The sequence below is a fragment of the Diceros bicornis genome, chromosome 19 (genome assembly GCF_020826845.1).
Source record: "Diceros bicornis minor isolate mBicDic1 chromosome 19, mDicBic1.mat.cur, whole genome shotgun sequence".
Taxonomy (NCBI): Eukaryota; Metazoa; Chordata; class Mammalia; order Perissodactyla; family Rhinocerotidae; genus Diceros; species Diceros bicornis.
This window is the reverse complement of record NC_080758.1, coordinates 23816908-23838916: the sequence shown is the minus strand read 5'-3', so window position 1 is coordinate 23838916 and position 22009 is coordinate 23816908. Positions and strand designations below refer to the sequence as shown.

Here is a 22009-nt window from a genome sequence, read left to right as displayed (position 1 = left end):
GAACAATACTTAGATTGTGACTAAAAACTAAACCTCAGGGGCCGGCCCCATGGCGTAGCGGTTAAGTGCACGCGCTCTGCTGCTGGCGGCCCGGGTTCGGATCCCGGGCGCACACAGACACACCGCTTGTCTGGCCATGCTGTGGTGGCTTTCCACATAAAGTGGAGGAAGATGGGCACGGATGTTAGCCTAGGGCCGGTCTTCCTCAGCAAAAAGAGGAGGATTGGCATGGATGTTAGCTCAGGGCTGATCTTTCTCACACACACACACACACACACACACACAAAAAACTAAACTAAACTAAACCTCAGTAGAGTCCATATCGGGACTCTACTAACACTAAACTTTTCAAAAAGAACCCTTAGAATTATGGAGGCTTAGAATCATAGACTCATCTATTATAGCAATTACGAGACATTGGAAACAATGTTTCAAAAACATAGTTAAAAAATTGAGTGGAAAAAAGCAAGTTGCGTGAACAATGTCTGCAGTCTGACATTTATGTAAATAAAAGACAAAACAATTCTATATATATTCTGCGGTCACATGTATAAATATATAATAATGCATAAAAATGATAAACTCTAGTGGTGGAGAGCAGATCTGGATTAGGGGTGATATGGTACAAGGGGATTTTAATCATCTATATTGTTCTGATTTTTAATGGAAAATATAATCATGTATTATTTGTGTTATTTTCAAAAATTTTATTTATACATAAGAAAAAGACAAGAAACAAGTCTGCCAGATGTTAATGGCTAATTCTGGCTGGTGGGATTATGGGCAGTCCCTGTTTTTTCCTTTATCCTTCCTGGATGCGAGGGGAACACAACGAGGGGGTTACCGGCCTGAAGTGAGTGCTGGTGAGAACGCTGAGAAGTGGTGTTTGAAAAGCAGGCGGGGGCCACGTCTCCCAGGCCCTGTTTGAATTATATTCCCTTTTTGCCATTCCAGATGTTTTTTTGAGCTCCTGTGGTAGGCCTAGATCTCTGTCTGGTTGTGGGGAATACTAGGTTGTGTAACATTCCCACCTGCCCTTAAGGAGCTAATTTGGAGTTAAGGTTATGAAACTTACCTGGGAAGTTAAATAACAAATAGGATCAGTTCTGTAGGAATCGAGAGAGGGGAGTCTCTAAGGGGTGGTGAGAAAGATTTGCTGAAGGAATTAAGGCCCCATGTGGGCCCAAAGAATCAGTGTGGTTCATAGAAGCCAGGGGCATCTGTGTTTGGTCATAAATAGACCCTGTGATAGAAATCCCAATGGGTTATTGATAGCAAGAGAGAGTTAGAAAGGAGAAAGATTGGATTCAGACCATAAAAGTGACCAACACTTCCATAGCTCTTGCTGTGTGCCAGGCACGTAGTAAGTTCTTTACTCGTATTAACTCTGCTATTTATAGATACAGTTTCTGCTGGAAACTGAGTCTCAGGGAGAGGCGACTTGTCCCAGGACACACAGCTAGGAAGTAGCAGGCCAAGGTTCAAACCCAGGCACCTGGCACCAGAGCCTGTGTGCTTTTAATCCTTGAGCTACACTGCCTTTCTGAGTGAATGTACAAGGCTTCAGATCTGTCGTTCTGATGTCCAGAATTATTCACCATGTCCCACTTTCATTTTGCTTCTGTGACAATTGCTGTTATGTAATACCACCGGCATTCGTGCCTTCTTTCCATAAATATTTATTTTGTTGAGTGCCCACTACACGTGAGGCTTTATTCTAGAGTGGCAAACAAGGTAGACAAGGCCACTATCGTGTTTATATTGGGGCTTATGTTCTAGAGCACCTTTGCTCAGTAGACTTTCTGTGATCATGGAAATGTTCAATAGTCTGCGTTGTCCAATACCGTAGCCAGCAGACACATGTAGCTATTGAGCACTGGGGCTAGTGTGACTGTGGAACTTATTTTTTATCTAATTTAATTTAAACTTAAATAGCCACATGTGGCTCTTGGCTGCCACATTGGACAGTGCAGTTCTAGAGTGTGTGTGTGTGTGTGTGTGTGTGTGTGTGTGTGCATGTGTGTGTGTGCGTGTGTAGGGTGGGGAAATGACAGATAATATACACCTTAACAAAAAGAAATAAGATCACTTCAGAAAGTATTAAATGCTTTGAAGAAAATGGTTCAGAGCTTACAGAATGCTGGGAAGGGGGACTGCTATTTTAGCTCTGATGATCCAGTAGGGATTCCCTGAGGATGTGGCAGCATGTGAGCTGAGAACAGAATGAGGAGGAAGAGGCAGCCCTATCTATGTGAAAATCCAGGGGAAGAACATTCCAGGCAGAGGAAATACCCAAGCAAAGACTGCAAGACAGAAGCGAGCTTGGCACATGCAGGAGATGGGTAGAAGGCTCGAGACTAGAGAATAAAGGGAGAGGCAGGTGGCGAGGTTGGAGGGGGTAGGGAGGTGGGGAGTCAGACCACGTGGGGCTATAGGCGGCAGTACAGAGTTAAGATTTTATGTTAAATGCGATGGGCAGCCAGTGGGGGTGTTAATAGCTCACAGTGCCATTTCCCCAGCAGGTAGGAGTGGTGGGAGAATGGGTAGAGGGCCACGAGTCCTGGTTCACCAGGGTTAGCTAACAGTCACTCTAGGTTCTCTTTGTTCCTTAGTCTCCTGTAGCAGGCCAGGTATATAGGCTGAGGCAAGGGAGGTCTCCCCTCACTGCAGTGTGTGTGTGCTGAGGGGCCCCTGGAGGGGCCCTGGAGCCCAGGGAGCCCCATATTGACTGGGGAGCAGTCAATGAATGGCAGAGGCAGGATGATCAGTAGTTGGGGATGTGGGCCTTGGCATGTAGCAGATCTGTTATAATCCTGCCTGAGTGTCTTCACCTGTCAAATGGGAATAATAACGATGCCTCGCTTCTTGGGCTGGGTGGTGATGCAGTGAGCTGGTGCATGTAAGATGCTGATCCCAATGCCTGGCACACAGTAAGCACTCATTACATGTCAGCCACTGTTGTATGGGGAGTGGGAAAGTGTAAAAGCAGGAGTATGGGCCTGTTGGCTCCTGGGGGAAACTGCTGGGTTCTCTGTGTCACTCTGGCCCTCTCTCCCCAGGGTCACTTCCCTCCCAGGGCCATTCAGATTGCACAGAAGAAGCCTTCTTGGAGGGAGGAGCACGAGATCCAGGCCCTCTGCAACCTCCTGCAGTTTCTGGATAGCTACCGGAACTACTCAGAGACTCTGCAGCTGCTTCTGGCCAAAGTCATGCGCTTTGAACGGTCAGCGAGGGCCACACCCCTGGCCCCTGGGCTGGGCCTGGGTTGGGCAGGAAGAGCCTGGCTGAGAAGGCCACAGCAGGTCTGCTGGTCCCTCTGTGGGGTGTCGCTGTGAAAAGCCGTCTGTCAGTTCACCTTAGTGCTTACTGCTATGGTTGCAGCACAGTTTATCTCATTCATTTTTTGAGAGTCCACTCAGAATTAAGGAGCCATTGAATCTGGAGAGGATCTGGTAGGACCCTCGGAAAGGATCTGGTCCAATTCCCTCATTTTTCAGATGAGGAAACTGAGGCTCAGAGGGGAAAAATGACTCATCCTATGTCACCCAGATAATAGGCAGCAGAGCTGAGGCTCAAATCCAAGCCCCACATCCAGATAGGAACTAGGGCAAGGGTCTGTGAAGTTGGATGAGGGAAAAATTATATCTGTATTTTATTAACCTCTAATTGAAATTTATCATTTCCTTCAGTCATGGATATAGGTAACAAACCATTATAGTATTAGCCATTCCTGTGACTTTTTCACTGAAAGAAATCACAGATTTGTTCACATATTGATATTGTTGCCAATTTCTCAAAAACTCATTTATATTCATCACATCTTCAAAATTATGGTAGTTATTAGATCCACTGCTAGCTCTTATTATTCAGTGCCTTAATAAAGATGCACATGTATTGCTATATCACAAATTTGGGTTTTAAACAACATTTATTAACTGTAATTCTGCTATATTTTATTTTATACATTTAAAACATTATTCTGTGAAGGCTTCACCAGATTGTCCAAGGGTCCGTGGGACAAAAAGTGCCATGTAAGTCCCTTGTACTAGAGAAGTCTAAGAGGTGTGTGTGGAAATATTGCTATTTCCATGACATTTCGATGGCTTAAGGGGACAGCCTAGCAGAATATTTGAGGTAAGGCCTGTCTTGAAAATCTAGGATGTAAGGTCACTCTAGGTTTGTTTTTTGTTTGTTTGTTTTTACTTTTTTTGTGTGTGTGTGTATGAGGAAGATCAGCCCTGAGCTAACATCTGCCAATCTTCCTCTTTTTGCTGAGGAAGACTGGCCTGGGCTAACATCCATGCCCATCTTCCTGCACTTTATATGGGACGCTGCCACAGCATGGCTTGCCAAGCGGTGCGTTGGTGCATGCCCAGGATCCGAACTGGCGAACCCCGGGCCGCCACAGCAGAGCGCACGCACTTAACTGCTTGTGCCACCGGGCCGGCCCCTCTAGGTTTGTGCCCTGATATCTTACTTCTCGGAGGTAGCAGTCTAGGACATAATCACAACTAGCTACAGATTAAGGCCCATCGTGACCTGGGCGGGATCTGTTATAAGCCAAGGGCAGGAAGTAATCCTCCAGCTGGCTTGGCCAAGGAATTTCACGGAAGGGGTGGCATTTGAACAGGTAGACTTGACTGGTGGAGGTGTAGACAAGGACATTCCAGGCAGAGGGAAGCATCTGCTTTGTTCTAGCCCAGTGAAGAAGAGTGAGTCCCTACCGTCTCCAAGACTCTAAGGCAGGCAGGATGGTGTCACAGAAAGAAAAAGAATCATGGAGGTAGAAGCTCTGGAATTTAATGCTGCATCTGCTGCAGCGTGACCTCAGGCAAGCCACTTAATCTTTCTGAGCCTCAGTATCCTCATCAGTGAAGACAGGATAATAATATGGATTTTATAGGTTTTTGTGAAGATCAAGGAGTGGTGGTTGTTAAAGCCATCTGCCAGTTGTTGATTATTTCCGGGACTGGGAATTAACAGATGAGAAAGGATGCTTCCAGTCGCAAGTGACAGAAACCCCAGCCCAAGGGAATGCACTCATTGTTGGCTTACGTATCTGAAAAGTTCGGGGGTGGTTCTCCAGCTTCAGGCTCAGCTGGATTCAGGGGCTCAGTGTCACCAGGACCCAGCATCTGTCTGTCTCCATCTCTTGGCACTTCATTTGCATAAGCCACCTTCTCAGCCAGACTCTCCTCTCCTGGTGGCGAGATGGCTGCTGCAGCCGCAGCTCCAACTTCCATCTTTCCAGTTTCAGTCCATTGGGAAAGAGAGTCTCTCTTCCCAGTCCAAGTCACAGCCTTGGGATTCATTCTTTCTGAACCAGATTGGCTTTGCTTGCATCATCAATGGGTCAGTGATGCTCTGATTGTCTGAGAGTCAAAAAAAGGTGCTTCCCCCCAAGTAAAATCAGGGTGCAGTTGGTGGAAAAAGGTAACCAGGTGCTTGGCAGCAAAAGCAACAGATATCTGTTATAGGAGATTCTGGCTCTGGTGCTGACTCAAGTGTGACTCATTGTGTGACCTTCAGCAAGCCTTGGGCTCCCCAGACCCCACTTTCCTCATCCCAAAAATGCAGGATGAGCTAGATGGTCTCTGAGGGTCCTCCCGGCTCCAGCTCTAGGTGTCTACACTTGAGTGATCACTGGCCGTGTTCTCTTGTCTCCAAAGTCGCATTTCCTGGCTGAATATGTCTGCCTTCTAGAGCAGGCTCAGAGAGGCGATATGAGTTGCCCAGTGTCACACACCTAGGGGTAGAACCAGGATTTGGATCCTGCTCTGACTCTAAAGCCAGCGCTCTTAATCATTTAGCTACGCATCCATTGCTTTCAGCATTTGTTCATTCATTTATTCAATGACTGTTCATCATGCATTTACTCTGTGCCTGAGCAGACCGACAAAGGCTCCGCTCTCAGGAAGCTTCAGTCTAATGGAAGCGGGCAACTAGATAAGCCTTAGTGAGGAGGTCAAGCTTGATGGGGCTGTGGCTGGGCTGTTCTGTGGTCCCTTCTAGTCCCAGTCTGTGCTTTCAGACTCCAGAGCTAAGAGCACAACCAGCCCAGATCTCCTGCCAGCATGGACAGGCTCCGTGATGCAACTGATCAACTGGCCGTGGTCTTTTTCCAGGTTTGGTCGCAGGCGTGTGATTATCAAGAAGGGGCAGAGGAGCAACAGCTTTTATTTCGTCTACCTGGGCACGGTCGCAATGACCGAGGACGAGGATGGCAGCAGTGCCTTCCTGGACCCCCACCCAACGTTGCTGCACAAGGGCAGCTGTTTTGGGGTGAGCACTGGAGAAGCATCCGCCTTCCTAGGGTGGGGTTAAGGATGTCATAGGACTCCTGCTCAAACCTCTCAGCCAGGCCCAGTCCTGCCTTACACTGTGTGCAAGTCAGTGCCCTGTCGTGGGGCCAAGCGCCCTTACCTGTCAAACGCCCATTCAGTTGGACCAAGTGACGTCCAAGGCCGACCGCTTTGTCTGTGATGTTTAAGGGGTATGTTCCCTATATAACCCCTCAGAGATGCAGTAACTCCTCAGCGAGTCCTCTCCAGCTTCCTCTCTCTGGCCTGTTCAAGCCTGTTGCCTCTTTTTCCACAGGCGGCACATTAAGAGGAGGGGAGTGGGCCCACAAAGAGAGGAATGAGCAGGCGCACAGGGTGGGCAGTCTGGGGAGGAGAGATTTGCAGCGGGGTATGGAAGCAGGAAAGAGGTGTGCACGGCGTGAGCAGAAAGCCAGTGGTGGCCTCACACTTGCCTTTGCCCAACAGGAAATGAGTCTTCTGAGTTCTTCAGTCAGGAGGGCCACTGTGGTCTGCATGGAAGAAACAGAGTTCTTGGTTGTCGACAAAGAGGATTTCTTTGCTTATAAACTGGACAGAGAAGTGCAAAAGGATGCTCAGTATCGGTTTGAGTTTTTTAGGTAACTCCATCATCAGCCAGCATCTTCCCCCTGTGAGCTTATTAGATGCCTGACTTTGTCCTGTTCTCTCTGCCTGAAATGGTCTTCTGTACCCACCTCCCACCAAACTTCTCTGTCTAACACACTCCTATACCTTCAGGTCTCAGCTCAAATATCCTTCCTTGTGGGATAGTAATACTAAGAACAGCTAACACATATTGAGCACCTGCTGGGCAGGCAGGGTGCCAAGCCCTTTGTTCCACCTGCCTTATCTCACCTCACATTCAGGCCTGTGAGGATGTTCCTCTTATTCTCCCCAGTTTACAGGGGAGGGAACCAAGGCTCGGGATAATAAAGCCAAGATGGGGATGTGCCCAGAATGTCTGATTCAGAAATCCCTGGGCTTCGCTGCCCCACCTCACTAACCAACCCCACCTGCCTTCACCCCAGGATAGAGAGGGTGCCCCCCAATGCTTCTCTCGCACCCTGTGTTTCCTTGAAGCCCCATCCAAACTGTAATTACGTAATACTTTCTCTACAGTTTATTTGCCCCATCAGACAGTAAGCAGTGTGGTGGCAAGGCCAGATCTGCCTTTTTCACCATTGTAATCCCCGTGTTGTCACAGTGCCGGCAACATGCAGGTACTCAGCAAATAACGAATAAATGGACAACAGGATATAAATAATCGCAGCCACGCGGGGCTCAGAAAGCAAGCACCTTAACTATGGGGACCATATGTAACAAACCAAAAAGCAGAGCTCATGGATATATCACAAAAGGTGTTTGAGCACTTACATAAAAGGCCACATAAGGGTATAGAGACTAAATCTCATCTAGTTATCTTTAGTTACTTGCCTTTAGGAAAAGAGTGAAAATCAAATGAAGTATCTGCACTGGCTCTTAAAATAAAGGTTGTAGGATTGCAGGGTTATAGAGAAGTGTGATGGGGAGAGGGGCTTGGTCCACGTGGACTAAAGTTGAGAGAGAGCTTCACGTGGGGGCTGGATCCTGAAAAGGGAGGAGCTTAGTCCCGAAGGGAAGAGGAGCTCATTTTTTCATACAGTGGAAAAATAGAGCTGGGTTCCAATCTCAGTCCTTTTCAGCCATGTGACCCTAGATAGGTCACTTCACTTTTTTGAGCTTTGGTCTCCTGCTCTGTAAAATGGGGATAATAATTGCTGTCTCCCAAGGTCACCCTAAGGATCAAATGAGATGATCATGGAAGTGTGTGGCCCAGTGCTTGGCACATAGTAGGTAACCATTCTGTGGTGGCCCCACTTTCCTTCCTGTGTTGCCAGACCCTGCTCCTCCTCTGCACGTGGCCCTGACCCCGTTCTCCTTTGGTGAAGGAGAACAGTGCCCCTCTTGAGGCCTGGGTCACCCAAGTTCTGAGCTCAAAATCTGCTGGAGCTGAGAAAATCTAAGACGATTGGTAGCAGCCCTGTCGGGCTGCATATGAGGGAAGGCAAGCCCATGTACGTGGTGGTGGTGTGTGAGGTCAGGGGAAGGGGTGGCCCTTCAACCACAGGAGAGAACCAGGAGAAAAGAGGAGAGTCCAGACTTCCTCCATTCCCCAGGCCCAGGGCTGTGTATTTGAAGCCAATAGGCTGGAGGGAGACGGGTTGGAACGAGCCGCCCAGACCAAAGGTAGCGCCAGGACTGCTGGGCTGGGGGACAGAATAGCGGGCGAGCTGAAGTGAGGAACTCTCAGGATGTTCCTTGGAGTGGGAACAGTTTAGTAAGCCACAAGGTTGGGAGGGATGGAGTCAGAGAGAAGCTCCTAAAGGGAGGAGCAGAAGTGAGAGAAGCACAGTGGCTGATTACCCCAGGTGTATTTGAGGAGCAGCAGAGGGGAGCAGCTGGAGGGGAGGGCCTTGAGAAGAGGGCGGAGGGAGCAAAGGTGCTCATGTGATTGGAGACTGGCTACAGGCTAGATGATTGCAGGGTGTGTGAAATCTTCCACCTTAGGCATTTGCAAGAGCAGGAGAACATCTCTTTCTAGAAATTGCTAAGAGCTGGGTAACCTCTGTGACGGAGGGTGATGACTTCTAACAGGCTTTTCCCCTCAGGAAGATGGATCTGTTTCAGTCGTGGTCCGATGAGAAGCTCTGGAAGCTTGTAGCCCTGGGGAAGGTGGAGAAATTCTCCTATGGTCAGGTGATCTCCAAAGACTTTGTGGAATCATCCTCCATCATGTTTGTCTGCAAGGTAAGAGGTCTGGGTGCAGGGGTGGTGAAGCTGAGAAGAGTGTGTCTAATACAATGTCCTGTGGCCAGACAGATGGGGTGTGAGCCCTGTTCTGCAACATGCGCAATTCACTTCCTTTTCTGAGCTTCCATATCTTAGCTATAAATAGGCCTGACCCCCTCAGAAGGTTGCTGTGAACTTTAAGATACACAGCTGTTATATTAGAAAGAGGACCAAGGAGGTACCCCCTCCTTAAGCTCATATACATGTTTCTTTACATACAGATACATATTTAAATTATGCATTAGGCTCTTGAATCTTAATGATGCCAGATCACTTTTTGAAATTATAATCTTTAAATTGTAAAAGTGATATGACCATGTTGTAAAACTTTCTGGAAATAGGGAACTCATCAAAAATGCAAATTCTTGGGCCCACCCAAGAGCTCTTTAATCCTAACCCTGGGGAGGAGGGGGTTCAGTAATCTGTGTTTTAACAAGCCTTCCAGGTGATTCTAATGCTCACTAAAGTTGGAGGACCCCTGCTTTAAGGGAAGAGTTTTCAAGTTTTGGTAAGCATGAAGAACACGTAAGGTGCTTCTTAAAAAGGCAGATTGCTGCCTCACCCCAGAGGTTCTGATTCATTAACTCTGGAAATCTGTATTTGCATGAGCGTCACAGTCACAGGTGATTCTAAGGCAGCGGAGCTTGGACCTCTTTCTGAGAAAAATAATACAGATGTCACAAAATGAGAGGAGGTAGGGGCCTCCTGGCCAGCAGACAAGTTTGGTTTGTCCCTTACAGTGTTTTATATAAAAGCTGATTTAACGGTTAATGTGAAGATTGTACATAAAAATTCTGATATCTGGCTTCTTATGACAGGCAACATCAGGCTGTATTCTGGTGTGGCCCCCTCTGGCTGGTGTTGAAGAGCACCTGTACCCTGTAAAAGGACTTCTCTTGTTCTCATTTTTATTTCCTGTCTGGCCAGCTCCTTGAACGTTCATCTACTAAGGAGACCAGGCCATCCCGACTCCTGTAGTTTACTGATATTGCCACTAGAGGGCGAAATCAGCAGCGGGTGGCTGGGCGTCCCTGGGACCTGAAAGAAAGCTGAACTGATTTCCTGCCGGCCTCGCAAACATAGTTAACGCCCATAATCACCTCATTTTGAACAGTTTATCATTTGGGGACAGATGGTGAAGTTTTTTTCTCCACAGACACAGATTAAAGACCCATGAGAGACTTTCCAAGAGGAAACTCTTTGCGTGTGTTTCTCTAGCAGTTCCTGGTTGATAAATGTTTGCTGAGTGAATGTTGAATAAAGCTCCAAGCACAATTCCTGGCATATAATAAGGGCTTATTAAATGTTTGATCCCTTCTTCTCCTTCCTCTTCAACAGTAATCTGCCTTGAACCTTAACCCTTATAATGTGTCTCTTAGAGTTCCTACTAAAAAAGGGTAAGATTTTATAAAGATGAAATAAGAAAAATGACGTATCTTTCTTGCCTATCAGATTAGGAAAGATTAAAAGGATTGTGAAAACCCAGTTGTCAATGTGATACAAAGATGTATCACAACAGGCTCTGTTATGCGCTGTTGGAGAGAGTGTAAACTGATCTAACGTTTCTGGAGGGCAGTTTGGCAACGTGTCTCAAAATTTAAAACATACATACCTTTAGGAATTAATCACAAGGAAATAATCAAACATGGGTATTATATTAGGATAAATTAGATTATACTGCAGTTATAAACAATCCTCAGATCTCAGTGGATTAACTAACAAAGATTTATTCCTTCGTCCCACTGCTTGATCATAGCAGGTCAGCACAGGGCCTTGCTCCTTATGGTCACTCAGGGACCCAGGCCACTGGAGACTCTCTCTTGACCCATGCTTCCATGATCAATAGGACAAGGAAAGGAAATGTTGAGAATCAAGCACTGGCTTTTAAAGTTTCCACCCAGAGTATCACAAGTCACTTTGCTAAGGAAATTGGCCAAAGCAAGTAAGAGGGCCATGCCTAATTCAAAAGGTAGAAAAGTATAATCCTGTCATGTGCCTGGGGGGAGAACATAAGTATTTGTGAACTGCCTTAGTAACCACTATAGGCATTAAGATGTATGTTCAGTTAAAGTTGCTGTCCACTTCAGGTCACAGAAACCCAATTGCAGTGGCTTAATCAATAGTAATTTATTTTTCTCATGCAGTAGAGAGTCTAGAATTAAGTAGTCCAGGGCTAGAACAGCTGTTCTAGGAAGTCATCAAGAACCCAGGCCCCTTCTAGCTTTTCCCCTCATCATCCATAGCTTATGGCTTTAAAAGCATCCTAATGGTCACAATATGGCTATTCTACCTCCAGCCATCACATCTGAGTTTCAGGCAGTGGGAAGGAGGAAGGATAACCATAACATATATATGCAATAAATAGCCATATGTATGCAATAAAGAACTCAAATCTAAACTTTACAGCTTGATGAATTTTTATGTATGTATACCCCTGTGTAAGCATCACCTAAATCAAGGCAGAGAACTTTTCTAGCACCTCAGAGGGCTTGCTTGTGCCCTTTCCCAGACAAATCCCCTGCAAAGGTAACCACTCTTCTGACTTCTGTCACCAAGATTACTTTTGCCTGTTCTTGAACTTCATGTAAATGGAATCATACAATATGTGCTCTTTGTGTCTGACTGCTTCAGATCAACTGAATATTTATTATTTTAAATTTTACGTAAATTATGGCATACATAGAATAATATGCAATCATTAAAAACAATAATGTAGAACCATATTGCTTGGCATGAAACAATGTCCTTGATATATTATTGAGTTTTAAAAATGGTTACTAGAATCTCTTTTATATAAATGGACTCATTTATGAAAAATTGTATATATACATCTTATATATTTAAAGAGAAAAGTTGGAAATAATATTCACCAAAATGTTACTACTTCTTATTTCTGGGTGTTCAGATTAACATGGCTTTAACTTTTTCTATGTTCTTCTACTTGATTTGAATATTTTTTTAATTTTGGAATGATTTTCAATTTATAGGAAAGTTGCAAGAACAGTACAAAGAACTCCTGTATAATCTTAACCCAGATTCACCAATTGTTAACATTTTGCCACATTTGCTTTAATCTATATTATCTATATACTGTGTGTGTGTGTGTATATATATATACACACACATATATATATTCTTTCCTGCCTGAATCATTTGAGAGTTCAACATCATTTATCATATTAACTTAACCCTATATACTTAAGTGATTACTTTCTAAAATCAGAAATTAACCACAAAATAATTATCAAAACCAGGGAATTGAACATTGATATAACATACAATCTATAGTCCATAATAAATTTCATCATTTGTCCTGATAGCATCCTCTATGGTGATTTCCTTTTCTAGTGCCAACATTGTATTTAGTTCTCATGCTTCTTTAGCTATTTGAATTTTTTATGAGTAGATAACTTTTTCATAAAAAAAAAAAAAAGGACCTTAAACCACTTGCATTAAGCAAATGAAACAAGACGGGGTGGGATGTAATACAGAGAGCTTGTCTTCAAAGCCTGGCCTGCCTGGAGCCTCAGGGGTTAACCCTTTTGTTTGTGTCCCTGGACGTGTCCAGGGCAGCTGTGAAGTCCTGCGGCTGATAGACCTCGGGACCTCGCCTTTCTACCACAAGTGGATCTGGCAGCATCTGGAGCTGATAGACGACAGACCTCTGGAGACCCACCTCAACAGTAAGCGATGTCCACATCTGGCAGCCAGCAGCACAGCAGGGGGCGCCCGGTCCCTCCAGTCTCCAGTTCCTAGCCCATAGAATCTTAGAAATCTAGAGCTAGAAAGGCCTGGCAGGATGTCTGGTTTGATCCCTTCTTCTACCAAGTGTGGAAACCTGGTCCACAGGGCCCTGCCAGGTTAAGCTCCAGCCCACCTCTGCAGCTCTGGGAGGGGGCAGGAAAAAGAGCTTGGAGCTAGACAGAGCTGAGTTTGAATCCCACTGATTAGCTGGGTGACTTTGGTGACTACTTAAAGCCTCTGGGCCTGGTTTCTTTGTATCATGGTTAAGAGCATAGGCCTGGGAGCCAAACTCTTTGTGTCTGAATCCAGGGTCCTTCTCTTGCTAGCTGTGTTATACTGGGCAAGTGATTCTGTGTCGCTGCACATCAGCGCCCTCAGAGTCTGTGAAATGTGAATCATGGTCCCTACCTCATAGGCTAGTTATGAAATTAAGCAGTGACTATATGAAGCTCTGAGAACACTACCTAGATGCATTAGTAGATAGTAGATGTTCATTGTCATTGTCACACAGTTTGCTAGGAAGGCTGAAGAGATCATGTATGCAGTGGGCCTGGTAGGTGCTGAGTAGGTGTCAGTTCTCTTCTCAGGTCAATTCTTTGTTCTCTCTTGTCCGCTGCCAATCCACCAGAGAAAAAGCTGCATCCCACAAATTTTTTGCCCAAATTTTTTTATTGTGGCAAAATAACACATAGCATAAAATTTGCTACCTAAACCATTTTTAAGCATACAGTTCAGTGGTATTAAATACCTTCATAATGTTGCGCAACCGTCACAGCCATCCATTTCCGTAACTCTTTTCATCTTGTAAAACTGAAATTCCATATCGATTAAACAATAACACCCCATTTCCCCCTCCCCGCAGCCCCTGGCAACCACCATTCTACTGTCTGTCTTTATGACAGACAGTATTTATATGAGGTACTCTAAGTACTCTAAGTACCTCATATAAACGGAGTCATATAGTATTTGTCTTTTTGTGTCTGGTTTATTTCACTTAGCATAATGTCATCAAGGTTCATCTATATTGTAGCATATGTCAGAATTTCTTTCCTTTTTAAGGCTGATAATATTTCCTTGTTTGTATATACCACATTTTCTTTATCCATTTATCCACCTATGGACACTTGAGTTATTTCCACATTTTAGCTATGGTGAATAATGCTGGTTTGAACATGGGTGTACAAATATCTCTTTGAGACCCTGTTTTCTTTTGAACATATACACAGAAGTAGAATTGCTAGATTATATGGTAATTCTATTTTTAATTTTTTGAGGAATTGCCATACTGCTTTCCACAGCTGCTATCCCATTTTACATTCCCACCAATAGTGCACAGGGCTTGCAATTTCTCCACATCCTCAGCAACATTTATTATTTTCTGTTTTGTTTTTTTTTAAATGGTATCCATTCTAATGGATATGAGGTGGTATCTTATTGTAGTTTTGATTTGCATTTCCCTAATGATTAGTGATGTTAAGCATCTTTTTATGTGCTTATTGGCCATTGGTATATCTTTGGAGAAAAGTCTATGTAAGTCCTTTGCCCATTTTTAAATCTAGTTGTTTGGTTTTTTATTAAGTTTTAGGAGTTATCTATATTTTCTGGTTGTTAATCCCATATCAGATATATGATCTGCAAATATTTTTTCCTAGTCTGTGGGTTGCCTTTTTACTTTGTTGATATTGTCTTTTGATGCACAAATTTTTTTAATTTTCATGAAGTCCAATTTGTCTATTTTTTCTCTTGTTGCCTGTGCCTTCGGTATATATTCAAGAAATCATTGCCAAATCCAATGTCGTGAAGCTTTTGCCCTATGTTTTCTTCTAACAGTTTTATAGTTTTAGGTCTTACATTTACGTCTTTGATCGATTTTGAGTTAATTTTTGCGTATGGTATTAGGTAAGGGTCCAAATTTATTCTTTTGCTTGTGGATGTCCAGTTTTCCCAGCACCATTTGTTGAAAAGACTGTTCTTTCCCCATTGAATGGTCTTGGCACTCTTGTGAAAAATCATTTGACCATATATGCTATGACCATATATGCTGGGCTGTTTATTCTATTCCATTGGCCTATATGTCTGTCTTTATGCCAATACTACACTCTTTGATTACTGTAGCTTTGTAGGAAGTTTTGAAATTAGAAAGTGTGAGTCCTCCAGCTTTGTTCTTTTTCAAGATTGTTTTGGCTATTTGGGGCCCCTTGAGATTCCATATGAATTTTAGGATGTGTTTTCTATCTCTGCAAAAAAGCCATTGGGATTTTAATAGGAACTATGTTGAATCTGTAGCTCGCTTTGGGTAGTATTGACATGTTAGTAATATTAAGTGTTCCAATCCATGAACATGGGATGTGTTTCCATTTATTATGTCTTGATCTTCAGAGGCCTTTCTTTGTGCAGCTCTCTACTCTCTGGTACTCTGCTCTGGGCACACCAGCTGCCTTGTCCTCCCTGGACTCTCAATTCTGTCTCATTAGTTCCGGGAGTTTGGTGGGCTCCACCAGCACCACGGCCCACCTCCCCCCTTCCTGCACCACAGCCCAGAAAATCTCCAGGCACTAAGCTGGGGCAATAGTAGGGCTCACCCCATTTGTTTTCTATCTTGCAGGGATGATTGTTCTTCGTGGCCTGATGCCCAATATCTTGAAAGCCATTTTTTTGTACATTTAGCCCGGTATTTTAGTAGTTTCAGATGATAGAGTAAATCTAGTCCCTGTTAGTCCATTTGGCTGGAAGCCAAAGTCGTCTAGCTCTATGGTCTAGATCTATGTTTCTTAACAGCTGAGTTTTATTCTACTATATGGATATACCATAATTAATTCAAACAATGACCTTTTACGGATATTTTGGGTTATTGCCAGTTTTTCACTATTACTCTTACTGTGGTGAATTTCCTGGTATATCTTTGCATACTTGTACAAGGAAACATATTGGATAAATTCTTAGAATTACTAGATCAAGCAGTTGATCTGGTGCATACTGGCTATGCACTTTTAAAATATTGATAGATATTGCCAAAAAAGCCTTCCAAAAAGGTTTACTCGGGGCTTTTTATATGTGTTCTGTTAATCCAGGCCTACTCCTTGTAGAGTTTGGATTTATTTCTGTTAACATCAATTTTATTAGTTGATTCTAACACTGGAGATCTATTGGGGTGTAATTTTCATACAATAAAATGCACACATTTTAAATGTGTAGTTCAATGAATTTTTACAAGCTTATATCTTTTATAACCACCATAATCAAGTTATAGAACATGTCCATCACCCCAAAAAGTTCCCTGTGCCTCTTCCCAGTCAATAGCTACCCTTCACCCCTGTCCCTAGGTAGCTCTGGGAAACCTAGGGAAACCTAGGAAACCACTGATCTGTTTTCTAGGACTTTGGTTAGATGTGTCTTTCCTAGGGTTTCATATAAATGGAATCATATAGTATGTCCTCTTTCGTGTCTGGCTCCTTTCACTCAGCATACTGTTTTTGAGTAGTTGGTTTACTTCCTTTTATTTCTGAGTAGCATTCTCTTGTAGATCTTGTTATTAACTCCATTGAGGGCCTATTATATGCCAGGCCCTGTGCTAGGCACATCCTTTATCTGTAATTCTTACTCTAGTCCTACTTGGGCTCTGAGAGATTATGTGACTCGTCCAAGGTTCTATGGCTGGTCATCCATTTATCTTTTATTGCTGCCCCTGCCCCCAATCCCAATTTGAAAGCCCAGATAAATGTGCTCTGTTAATGGAAAGACATGAGCCTTGAATCAGATAGACTTGAGTTCAAATCCAAGCTTCAGCCCTTTCCTGGGTGACTTAAACTCTCTGCTGCTCATTTTATCTCTTAAATGAGGGCAATGACACTTGTCTGGATGTAATGGAGCTAAAGGCTCTAGCTCAGGGCCTGGCACAGAGCGACAATACATGGAAGCCACAGTGTTTTTTCTGTTTTTCTTAATTCCCTCATGCACCAGACTAGTCAGGCAGGTGACTGCGATATACCTCCAGCCGCCACCACCACAGCCCTCACATATGCAAAGACCCATTCATGTGTTTTCCTATGCTTTCTCTAATAGAACCTTCTCCTATGGAGAGATTTAAGGAATTCCAGATCAAATCATACCCTGTACAGGACTTTAGCTCTCTGAAACTTCTGCATCTCCAGAAAGCCTGGGAGCAACAGGAGACCAGCTTCAGTAAGAAGATTAAAACCTCAGGAAATAGTCTCCCAAAGACCTTGGGCCCAAAGATCAAGTAAGCTTAGCTCTTGGCAGATAGAAGAGTCCAGATTCTGGTTGAAAAGGGGGATATAACCTACAGGGCGAAATGTCAGGGATGCCAGGGAGGGGGTGGCAGTAACAGGCACAGCTCAACCCCAAAAGTTGGGTGTGTGTGGAAGGCAGCCTAAAGAGGTCCTCGGTTTGGTATCCAGGAGCTGCACTCTCTGCCTCACTCACAGGGCCACTCTAGGTGGTCAGCTGCTTGCTTTCGCAGGGAACCTATTTGAGGAAGAAGGGGCAGTACAGATCTTCTGGCTCTGACAGTCTGTCTCTGTGTCATTGAGCCTTTCTGACTCTGAGCCTCTTCAGAAAATTCTACCCATTTAAGGGAGGCAGGAGATAAGAGCCTGGACTTTGGAGTCAGTTCAACCCAGGTTCAAATCCTGGCTTGCCCACTTCTTTTAGCTCCCTGGGCAAGGGACTTGACCTCTTTAAAACTTCCTTTCCTTGTCTGTAGATAATAATATCTAAGTCTTGGGGTTGTTGCCAGGCAGTAATTAAGAGAGGTAATGATAATTATAGCTCACACTTATGGAATACTCTGTGCCTGGTACTGCATTATCTAATTTAATCCTCACGATAACCCTACGAGGTAAGTACTACTATTATCACTCCCATTTTTCAGGTGAGAAAACCAAGGTACAGAGAGAGATTAAGTTACTTGTTTGAGGTCACACAGGTGGGAAGTGGCAGAGTCAGGATTCAAACCTGAGCAGCTTGTTAGTGCTCAGTCTAGTTATCTGCTACGATTTTCACGATAGGAACAAGGTGGATGCACGAGGGTGCATGCATGCACTTTGGCTTTTCCCAGAGAGAAAAGGACACTCAGTGGGCACCAGCCTAGAGGCAGCTCAATGCTGGGCCCAGAGCAGCATAACACCCCCTGTCCTCCCATTAAATATGAAATAAAAATATCACAATGATACTAATAATGGCATCAGTGTCACAATCTCCATGTTGCCTTAAGTGCCACTTCACTCAAGTCCTTTGTCTATTAACATTTCCAGCCTACTTGGCTCCATAATGAGCATCCCGTGACTTCTGAGTTGTTTTTTCCTCTGATGGATATTCTTTCCAAGGTATCCAGTGCTTGAAATCCCAATTCCAGTTTTTCTGAAGGTGGAGATGGAACAGACACAGTTTCTCTGCTGTAAATCAGTAACAGAGAAGGGACAGGTTGGACTCATAAGTGAAAAATAAAGGACACGTGGGCATGTTCCACTCATGTACATGTCCGGGGGGTGAGAATGGAAGCCTGCCTGGTTTATGTGTCGGGTGAGTCCAGCTATATTCTCAGCTGATAAATAACCTTTTCCCTGCTTGTAATCCAGACAGCATAGCCTATGTCTTCCTTCTACCTAGCCCGAGACCAAAGAAGGAACAACAGGATTGCCCGTGTAAAAGTGACTCCAGCATGAACGAAGTAGTCTACAGGATGCCCAGGGAAACCTGTCTTTGTAAACAAACAAACAAAGGCATCTCTTCTCTGCTCTCCTGTCAAGAAGAGCTGCAGCCTCTGCTGTGTCCCCAGGGGCACAGAGCTTACTCTTGGTCAGAGAGTCTGTCCCATTTTCGGACAGCTCTGACTTAGAAATTCCTTCCTCATGTTGTCAGCCAGCCAGGGCTTCTCGCCCCGCAGGCCTAGCTCAGTAGCAGGAGATCATCAGCCCCTTCTTCCACATAACAGCCTCAGGTGTTTAAGGCGGTCCTAGCTCCTTCTCTTCTGTCTCCTCCCTATTAAACTTCTCCAGTTCCTGAAACAGTCAGTTTCTCCCAGTGCTTGATTTTGCATTTTTCTCACCTTCTGGGAGGAGGGAGGGGAGATCTCAATATGCAGTAGAGTGGGGGCTGGTTGTCGGGGGCCTCATGGACCGGCTGGGTTACAAATGAGTTCTCTTTAACAAGTTGTCAAATTTCAGATCCAGGTGGCCTCACTCGATCGAATGTTCCATGATCAATACCAAGTATGGTGATCTCCCCAAGGAGGCTGCAGTGGGGGCCTACATGAAGATCCACACAGTGGAGCAAGGAGAAATTGTGGTAAGTGTGCAGAGAGCCTTGTTCACGATATAGTGTATAAGTAACATGGTGGGCTGAGAGTGTTAAGTAATGCGAGTAAATCTTTAAAAACATCCCGCTCTGTATTTGGTGATAGTAAGGAATATTCTTGTTTTCTTAAGATATGATAATGGTATTGTGGTTATGTTTTTTAGGAGTCCTTATATTTAGGAGATACATATCAAAATATTTACAGATAAATGATATGACATGTGGGACTTGCTTTAAAATAATTCAGGAACAAGGCAAGAATGCCCTCTCTCACCACTCCTATTCAACATTGTACTGGAAGTCCTAGCTAGTGCACTAAGACAAGCAAAGGAAATAAAATGTATACAGATTGCAAAGAAAGAAATAAAGCTGTCTTTAAAGATGACATGATTGTCATCTTTAAAAATAAAAACTCCACGGGCCAGCCCCGTGGCTTAGCAGTTGAGTGCGCACGCTCCGCTGCTGGTGGCCCGGGTTCGTATCCCGGGCGCGCACTGACGCACTGCTTCTCCGGACATGCTGAGGCCGTGTCCCACATACAGCAACTAGAAGGGTGTGCAGCTATGACATACAACTATCTACTGGGGCTTGGGGGGGGGGAATCCTTCATTAAAAAAATAAACATAAAATTAAAAACTCCTGAATCTAATATATGATTACAGCAGGGTCAGAGGGACAAGGCAATGAACAATTGGAATTTGAAATTAAAAACATGATGCCATTTACAATGGCAGCAAAAAATGAAATACTTAGGATAAATATAGTGCTCGCTTCGGCAGCACATATACTAAAATTGCAACGATACAGAGAAGATTAGCATGGCCCCTGCGCAAGGATGACACGCAAATTCGTGAAGGATAAATATAACAAAATATGTTCAGATCTATATGCAGAAAACTATGTAACATAATGAAAGAATTCAAAGAAGATTTAAATAAATGGAGAAATATTCTATGTTCATGAATTGGAAGACTCAATATTGTTAACATGTCAGTTCTTCCCAACTTGATGTATAGATTCTGTGCAATCTCAATCAAAATCCTAGCAAGTTATTTTGTAGTTATTGACAAACTTATGCTAAAATTTATACGGAAAGGTGAATATAAACAGTGTTAAATCCATATAATTAAATATTATTAAGCAATAAAAAGAAATGAGTTAGCAAGCCATGAAAAGACATGGAGGAACCTTAAATGAATATTTATAAGTGAAAGAAGCCAATCTGAAAAGGTTAAGAATTGTATGATTCCAATTGTATGACATTCAGGAAAAGGCAAAAATATGGTGATAGTAAAATGGTCAGTGATCACCAGAGGTTTGGAGTTCAGGGAGAGGGTTGAATAGCTAAATCACAGAGGATTTTTAGGGCAGGAAAATTATTTTGTATGATACCGTAATGGTGGATACAAAACATTAAGCATTTGTCAAAACCCATAGAACTTGACAGCACAAAGAGTGAACCTTAATGTATGCAGTTTGCAAAAACGAAAAAAATTATTTAGGAAGTTGGAGGATCCCAGGAAGGAATGCAGACTATCACAAGAGGATCTAATGATATTACAATGTATGAAACAACCTCAATGAAGAGGTTGGGAGAAAAAGGTTCTGACCTAAGTATCTTTGGAGATGAGTGGAGTCTATAAGACTAAAAGCAAAAGGAACTACACATGAGCATTGTATTCTAGTTGATAAAGTTGTTTCCCATGGGTGTATGGATTAACAGTTCTGATACTGCTATACATATATACTGAAATGGATCAATTAAGTGAATGGCAGATGGTAGGAACGAAATTTCTCACTATTGGAGTGGAAATTTATAGATAAGCAAGGGGAGAAGGCTAGAATGATTCATGTGATAATGGATTAGAGTTGAAGACATCAGTACGAACTTATGTTTAGCTTAATATAGATAGACATGGTTACATATAGAAATATTTATATACATGTATATATCTTTTTTGTGTGTGAGGAAGATTAGCCCTGAGCTAACATCCGATGCCAATCCTCCTCTTTTTGCTAAGGAAGATTGGACCTGGGCTAACATCTATGCCCATCTTCCTCTGCTTTATATGGGATGCCACCACAGCATGGCTTGACAAGCGGTGCATTGGTGCGTGCCCAGGATCTGAACCGGTGAACCCCAGGCCGCCGAAACGGAGAGTGCGCGCTTAACCACTACGCCACTGGGCTGGCCCCCGTATATATCTTTTGCTTTGTCAGCTGACAGGTGCTAAAAGAAATGATACCCCAGTAGCAATTAGCACACCTAGCACCTAGATCTTGGTTTCTAATACCATTCTCCAATAAAGGAACAAGGGCTGCTTGGAAAATAATTGATTCTAGGACTATGGCAGGAAATATACAAGATGAGCGTGGGGCATTTGTAACAAAAGTATCATACTAATATAAGATATTTATGACGGGAAACTGGATGGAGGGGTATAAGGGAACTCTGTACTATTTTCTCAATCTTTCTGTAAGTCTAAAACTGTTCTAAAAAATGAAGTCTATTAAAAAATATAATTATCCAATAGTGGAGGGGGATGTATGAGTGAAACAAGTTTGGCTATGAGTTGATCATTGTGGGAGCTGGGTGAGGGTATGAGGGCTTTCTGGTGAGTGGCAATGGGCCTCAGTCTGTCTGGGGAGGAGCTGTCTTCTGAAGCCCTGTGTGTGATCATCCTAGTCCTGTGTGTGCTCATCCTAGTCCCATGTGTGGTCATCATAGTCCAGGAAGCTGCTCCCTCACCATGCCCTTTCCACTGTTCCTCAGTTATGGCATCTCCAGCGTGCTCTTCATG

The 22009-nt window shown here is 43.8% G+C and overlaps 1 protein-coding gene and 1 non-coding gene across 2 annotated transcripts in view; both read left to right on the top strand.

The window, feature by feature from the left end:
- CNBD2 (cyclic nucleotide binding domain containing 2) overlaps positions 1-22009 on the top strand; it is a 43083-nt gene that overhangs the window by 9864 nt on the left and 11210 nt on the right. Inside the window, exons 4-10 of the mRNA XM_058562128.1 lie at positions 3060-3223; positions 6126-6282; positions 6768-6919; positions 8969-9107; positions 12718-12832; positions 16956-17133; positions 19079-19199. Of these exons, the coding sequence (XP_058418111.1) occupies positions 3060-3223; positions 6126-6282; positions 6768-6919; positions 8969-9107; positions 12718-12832; positions 16956-17133; positions 19079-19199 (1026 nt within the window). The remainder of the gene's footprint in view (positions 1-3059; positions 3224-6125; positions 6283-6767; positions 6920-8968; positions 9108-12717; positions 12833-16955; positions 17134-19078; positions 19200-22009) is intronic.
- LOC131418793 (U6 spliceosomal RNA) lies at positions 19972-20078 on the top strand. The gene has a single exon (XR_009223032.1). It is a non-coding gene; the product is annotated as a U6 spliceosomal RNA (small nuclear RNA).